Source organism: Archocentrus centrarchus, chromosome 21, assembly GCF_007364275.1.
Source record: "Archocentrus centrarchus isolate MPI-CPG fArcCen1 chromosome 21, fArcCen1, whole genome shotgun sequence".
Lineage (NCBI taxonomy): Eukaryota > Metazoa > Chordata > Actinopteri > Cichliformes > Cichlidae > Archocentrus > Archocentrus centrarchus.
The window spans coordinates 32,926,452-32,934,003 of record NC_044366.1 but is presented as its reverse complement, the minus strand read 5'-3'; the positions used below and the strand labels follow the sequence as shown (position 1 = coordinate 32,934,003).

General features: G+C 41.4%; 1 protein-coding gene across 1 annotated transcript; it reads left to right on the top strand.

The window, feature by feature from the left end:
• Nucleotides 1-265: 265 nt before the first annotated feature.
• Nucleotides 266-4,917, top strand: LOC115800822 (S-formylglutathione hydrolase-like). The gene is made up of 7 exons (XM_030758366.1): nt 266-335; nt 3,140-3,238; nt 3,461-3,585; nt 3,679-3,798; nt 4,208-4,306; nt 4,451-4,618; nt 4,805-4,917. The coding sequence occupies exons 1-7, from the start codon at nt 266-268 to the stop codon at nt 4,901-4,903; spliced, it is 780 nt and encodes a 259-aa protein (XP_030614226.1). The 3' UTR covers nt 4,904-4,917.
• Nucleotides 4,918-7,552: the final 2,635 nt, after the last annotated feature.

The window sequence follows — 7,552 nt, the reverse complement described above, 5'->3', positions numbered from 1 at the left end:
GGAGTAGGAACAGGCGGCGTTTGTGTTCACTCTGCTGTTGTGTGTATGCAGGTCAAAGATGTCCCTCACCCAGTGTCCTCCAACAAGTGCGCCGGCGGCCTTCAGAAGGTTTTTGAACATGAAAGGTGCGACGCATCTTCATCGCTGCTTTGCCTCACCTTCTGTGCAGGCAGTGACTTTCTCACATGTGAATGTGTATAAATGTGATGGACAAGTACACTGATGTGTTTGTGTTTCCTCTGTGCAGCACCGAGCTGCAGTGCAGATGAAGTTTGCGATCTATCTGCCTCCAAATGCTGAGACCGACAAGTGTCCCGTCATGTACTGGCTCTCTGGTGAGTCTCTGTTTAACTCGACCCGTTAGATTAAGGTTAGTTTAGAGTGTTTCTGTCTTTAACGTTTGTTTAAACAACTACATGGTCAGAATAGATGCTCACTGTAGGTTAATGGCAAATCAGAGTAATGAATACATTATCATAGTAGCTTTAGGGATTAAAATAAGTTGAAATATCTTTGTAAATTGTGAAAATAACAGGGGTTCCACGGGGTAGTAAAAGGTAGTAACTTAAATGAGGTCAAATTAAGGCTAGTAAAAGGTAGTAAAGAGAATTTGACTTGGTAGTAAATTTTTCATCACCCCTTCAATATATTTTGACTTTTCCATTGATGCAAACTTTTTGTTTTAAGTTCGTTTAACTATAAGATCTGTATAGAAATATAACTACTCAGCAGGACCTGAGCTGACGTTGTTGACGAGCGGTTCCACTGTCCGATCTGCTGTGCGCATGCGCGGAGTCATTTTGCGCCTCGTCAAGGGCATTCGAACCCTCTGGAGTGCACGGACGCGCTGGCGCGTAAAAATGACATCGCCGATTTTAGATGACGTAGCATCGGGATGCTGCTGCCATGAATCGAAAGTGTAGACTTCAAACTATGTGCCACTTTTTAAATTACGTTGATAGACCAAGTAGAACCAGAGTTATGCCCAGTAATTTACGTCATGCTTTTTCCTGTATATTGTCCTCACCTTCGATGCGCGTTTTGTGCAGAAATAAACGGCGAAAATGTGAGTTTCGCTAACAGGAAGTGCTCGCTAAAAAAAAAAAAAAAAAAAAAAATTCCCCGACAACCCCTTTCCTATTGGTGGAAAAATCAACCAATCAGAAAACTATGCGGTAACACGATGCATTTGGTTGCATTTGACTGCTGAGGAGCAGGTGAAAAAGTGGTAAAAGAGACATTCCTGGCAAGTTTTGCCTGTGATGGGCCTCTCAGTCTTGTGGAGGACAGAAACTGTTTTTTGAGGCGGCATAAATAATTTGTGTAGCATCTTAATGTGAGTCCTGATTGCTCTTCAAATAGTTGTACACAAAAACACCTGAGGCCTTTCCTGCATTTTAATGTGAATAGTTGTATTTAACTTATTATTTACTATATTTTACACAAGTTTTGCAAATTTACAACTTATATTTGCATTGTAATTGTAAAATAATTCATTAAGCATGTTTCTGATTTTTACAGTAAAAAAAAAGAACTTTTTTCTACTCTGATTTATGTTTTATGTGATTGTAAGTCCCAATGTCTTAATACAGTATGTCAAAATGAAAGAATAACTATACAGTCACACACATGAGGTCGTGCTGAAAAAAAATTATACCAAACAAGGCAAGGTAAACAGATTCTAAGGTCAACTATGAAGCTAAACCAAAAATAGTCAAAAATGGCCAAATATACCCCGGACCCCAGAGGGTTATAAGCCGATCATGGGGAATGCTCGAGAGGCGTTTGTAAAGTGTGCAGAAAAAATATAAATTTGACCTGGAACGGTGTGACGACGATCAAATCACACTGAGCATCCCTGATTCACCAGCAGCCGATTTGCGCGCGGGGAGCAGATCCCTATTTTTTTTTTTTGGTGCTACACAAAGCACTGCAACTGGAACCTCAAGGTCATCTATGAGCACAAGTATTGCCGTCACACCTCAGCAGCAAACCGGTATTTCAAGATTTTATTGGGAAATAAATAATCGGCTTGTGAAACTTGAATTTCATTGCATTTTGTTTATATTCTTAAAAAAACAAATTTAGATTGATAGATTCAACTCATTGTCATTGTGCGCACAAGGCTCACAACGCATCTGTGGTCATGCAGCAGAGACCAGCACTACCATTAGGCATTGTGGTTTACAGTAAGTGTCTTGCCCAAGGACACATCGCAACACAGGGACAGGGACTCAAACCGGCAACACCCAGCGGCTGCAAGACGGGCGGCCTACCACTGTGCCACTTTTTGAAATGTGTTTGGAATATTAATGTGTATGAGGTCTTAGTCAAGACAAAGTCACAGTTACACCTTCAAGTAAGTGGAATAAAGTTTTGTCTTTGGTGAGAGATGGGCGATCATCTTACATGGCTTAGTGCTGTGAATCCCACCGCTGCCCCAAAAAAGGCTGCTGCTCGATTTCGTCCTGGTAGTAAAAAATATTTTAGAGGTAGTAAAAAAAGGTAGTAAAAGGTAGTAAATTTAACTCTAGGATTCCTGTATAAACCCTGAATAAGTAAAGAAAAAGTTTGCCAGGAACATACCAATGAAGCGTCAGTCGCACCAGAGTAAAAATAGGAGGAAAATCAGTAACTTCCAGGTAAACGCACTGGATCCTTCTGCTGTTGTTGGCCGATTGGTTGCTCAGAGATCGAATGTGCAGCACTTGCAACCATTTCAAAGGCAGCAAGAGCACACGGATCCAATGCGTTTACCTGGAAGTTACTGATTTCCCTCCTATTTTTACTCTGGTGCGACTGACGCTTCATTAGTATGTTCCTGGCAAACTTTTTCTTTACTTATTTTCACAATTTACATAGATATTTCAACTTATTTTAATCCATGGCTCAAACATCCAGGCTCGCCCTCTAATGACACTAATATGAATATTAACTTATACAAACCTTAAATGTTGAATTGTGTGAAAAATATAACAATATTGACTTTCTTAAACCACGGTTGTCACCATTAAGTGTTAAATCAAACGGACACATGGCACATCGCTCGATCCAGAGGATGATGTCATCATCTTACAGTACGATATAATGCCTGTGCAGAGGAGCGGTGATGTGATCAGCTTTCATGGTCTCTCCGCAGGCCTGACGTGCACGGAGCAGAACTTCATCACCAAAGCCGGCAGTCAGCTCGTCGCCGCGGAGCACGGCATCATCATCGTAGCTCCGGACACCAGCCCACGTACGAACCCCCTCTGACCCAAAGCACCTTAACATGAGTGCACTTTCTCTTGTGCTGATGTTGATTCCCACGCTTTGTTTTGTAGCCTTGGTTCTGCTCAATGAAATTTTTGCGGAGTATAAAGGCTACAGTTTGTTCAGTGGGGTCTCTTCAGCGTTCTTCGAGCATTTGTGTTGATCTTTTTTCTGAGATGTGCATCGGCCATCTCTCGTCCTTCCTTAGGTGGATGCAACATTGAAGGGGAGGATGAGAGCTGGGATTTCGGGACTGGTGCTGGTTTCTATGTCAACGCCACCCAGGACCCGTGGAAGACCAACTACCGCATGTACGCCTATGTCACAGAGGAGGTGTGATGGATTTAAGTCTTCCATTCACTGCAAAAGCCTGCAAAATTACTTAAAGCCACTCAGTGTTTTAAATGATCTTCTTGCCTCTGTCAGCTCCCTAAACTGATCAACGCTAACTTCCCCACCGACCCAGAGAGGATGTCCATCTCCGGCCACTCCATGGGCGGCCATGGGGCGCTCATCTGTGCTCTGAAGAACCCTGGGAAATACAAGGTACTGTGTGTTTCACTTGTACAAGAGGACAGTTAGTTAATCTATATATTCTGTAACAGACATCAGTTTTCATTTTCCCAAAGATCAGTCAAGGTCTACCGTATGCATTTCTGCCTCATTATGCAAATGAGGAGGGCTGCCTTCTTGCTCCAGCTCCTCTACTATTGGTCAATAAACAGGAAGGGCTGCCTTCTCCAAGAACCTCTTTAAAAATCCGACAATCATGAAACTCCATTTTTTTTTTAAATCACATTTGTTTCACTTTGTCTCCGGGAACCTCTGTGTAAACATTTTAATGCCACAGATCATCACCTGCAGGCTCGCCTCGCCTCTCTCTTCACTTCCCATTGGTAGAAACATTTTGTGAACGACTGAACGGTGCTGATGGATTCTGATGTGTCTCCTGCAGGCTGTGTCTGCATTCGCTCCCATCTGTAACCCGATGCAGTGTCCCTGGGGACAGAAAGCTTTCTCGGGATATCTGGGCTCTGATAGGTCCACATGGGAGGTAAGAACACTGCAGATTGTGGCCTATGAAAACATTACCCCCACACTGCTGGATGAAAATCTCGGAGGATGAGAATTCAGCCACCTGAGGAGAAGGAAAGGGCAGTTACGGTCATCACACTAATTCTCCAACGCTTTCTTTCAGGCGTACGATGCTACTGTGTTGGCGGCTTCGTATTCTGGCCCTCAGCTCGACGTCCTCATCGATCAAGGCCGAGACGACCAATTCCTGTCAGCCAGCCAGCTTCTCCCCGACAACCTGATTGCCGTCTGCTCCGAGAAGAAAATCCCCGTCGTCTTCAGGCTGCAGCCGGTCCGTTCCTTAATACAGCAGCTTGTCATTGTAACCTTTTTATTTGAGAGAAGTTTGATTGGTTTATCATTTCTGATCGTCTTGTATTTATGCAGCTATTTAGTGTTATTCAAAGACAGTTTAAAAGAAGTAATGCACATCAAACTTCTACAGCTTGAGTTAAAACGAGGTGTTTGTCTCGTGCAGGGCTATGACCACAGCTACTTCTTCATCTACTCCTTCATGAACGACCACATCAAGCACCACGCCAAGTACCTGAACGCCGCAACTGCCACCACAGTTTGACCCGTCAGTCCGGTACAACTCTGACCCTGCTGCTCTGCTGCCATCACTCACCTCTTCTGTCTCATTTCTCTTCTGACCTCCTGCAGCACTGAGCGTGTTCAGTACCCGTTTCTCAGAAACCCAACTCTGTAACCAAGCATGTCAGGTCACTGACGTTTCATCCCACTTGGAAGCCTTTGTGCCTTCACTCTAAAAAGCACTTACCTGAAGTCTGAGATGAGAAGAGAAACTTCTGTTTTTAGTATTTTGGGGGGAGCTGTGGTTACAGCAACAATGTCTCTAAGATCAGGAAACGTTCCTGTGACTGCCAGCATGTGGGTTTTCTTCAGGCTCTGAGTCGGGGCAGAGGTCTGTCAGTTTTTCATCAGAATTAAAACCAAAACTTGATCAGATCCATTTGGTGTTTTGTCCTCATTGAATTCCCGTTGGATGTTTTACAGCTTATTCAGTCAGAGAGGATCTGCAGTGTAGTCACAATTACGCTGCAACTTCAGCACAAAAGCAGCATTTTAGGAATTTACACATTTTTGTCTGGTGGGGTATCATCATCATCATCATCATCATCATCATCATCATCATCATCATCATCAGGCAGGCAAATCAGGAAGGATACCATACAGGCTGCTCTTACTGAGAGCTACAGTCGCTGACACTTTGTAATATAAGATCTTTATAATCACTGTTTGGTCATGTGTACTTCATGCCAGTGCAGGTAATACAACATTGTGCTTCAGCATTTATACATGATGTTTGCTTCTGGTGATTCGGGTGTTTTAGGGCAGGGATTTTTAACACTGATGAGCATTTGTGGCTGTGACACCTAAAAATGTGGCTTTTGAAGTGATTGTAAAGGTTACTTAGTTTTGCCACTAAAACTTAACTGCTTGGTCATTTCAAGTCCACAAAGCAGCGTGGTGTCTGTCACTGCACACAGACTGGTCATATACGTCACCTCCCATAAGAACCTTCATCGTTTCTCAACCTCAAACATTTCTTCAGTGTTCTTTTGTCATGAAGACCGTGCTGCACGTTTGAGGTAAAACATCACACAGCTGATATACTAATAAGCTCTTTATTTTATGACCACCCAGCAAAAATGGCATCAAAAAGGTGTTTCACTCACAAACAGCCAGGCCTTTTGGGACGGATAAAATAAGAATTTTGCCGGATGTGTGCTTCAATGTTATTTCCATGGCATATAAAGCTAACAAGTTATCGAGTTAAGTATAATATTAGCCAGAAACCCCTATGGTCATACAGGAATGTCCGACTACAGTTCTTACCATAATAATGCCAATCACAGAAAGTGACAGTGTTTTTAAAACTACAGTCAGGTGCAAACTCTCGGATGTGTAAGGAAGCACGTTTTACTGCACAACTATATTTACTAGTTAAACATAAATGCTTATAATACAAGGATATATTATAATGAGTGTTATTGGACCCAGCAATATCACTTATGAAGTATTCTGTTGGCTTTCAAGGTAAGAAAATGCTTTTGGTCAAATTCTTGTTTGTTGTTTATTGTTTATTCTCTCTGCAAAAGAGAAAAACTCAAAATAAAAGTGCATACAGGGAGAGTGTGAAACCACACCATTAGGTACAAACTACAAAGGACGAGCAATCTTTTTTTTTTTCTTCATATTTTTAGTTTTTGGAGCCGTAAATATATCAAGTGAACATGCAGTTGAGCCGCAGAAGAGAGATGGACTGATCTGCTGATTAAAAATATTGCTACAACTGCCGCATGTAATTGATTCATTCATCAAAACCTTTACTCATTGATGGCAGATTGCTTTGGGTGGGGCTGTTGTGAGGCTTTGGCTTTTGAGTATGTTTTTGAGATGTCATGTGACCAAGTTTCACATAGGCATCAGCCTCTCAGTGTGTCACCGATAAGCGGCTCCAACCAGCTTTTGAATTCAGGGTTTGATTCCCGCTCCTTTCTGAGTTTAGACTGTGACATGCTGAGCTAGCTGCACGCTTAGCTGCAGAGTGATCGGTGCTTTCACAGGCAGTATATGTACTATTCCCCACAGACTCGAGTGTTTTTAATCTAGCTTTTCCCTGACACCTAGTGGAGACTGAGAGAACACGTGTTATATGATGAATATGTTTGAAAAGGAAAAAGAATTAACTAAGGTTTGGAGTGTTAAAAATTGCAATTTCAAAACTATTTTTGTGGGGGCACTCAATGGGATCATTAAAATACTGTGATAAACAGCTATAAATAAAATGTTTATTACTACATTCACGAAGCAATGAGGCTACACACAAAAACACAAGTTAGTTCTTCCTGTACCTGCTGTGCTGCTGTACATACTGACAGAAACCTCTTTTGTTTAGTTTTCATTTATTTAAGGATATGAGGAGGACAAAGATAAATTAACAATTTAATAAAGGTAACAATTTAATAAAGTTAACAAGTTCATAAAGGTAACAAATTAACAATGCTAACAAATTAATAAAGATAACGAATAAAGATAAGAAGTTAATAAAGGTAACAAATTAATAAAGATAAGAAGTTTAAGGTAACAAATGAATAAAGATAAGAAGTTAATAATACTAACAAATGAATAAAGATAACGAATAAAGATAAGAAGTTAATAAAGATAAGAAGTTAATTGTGCTAACAAATGAATAAAGATT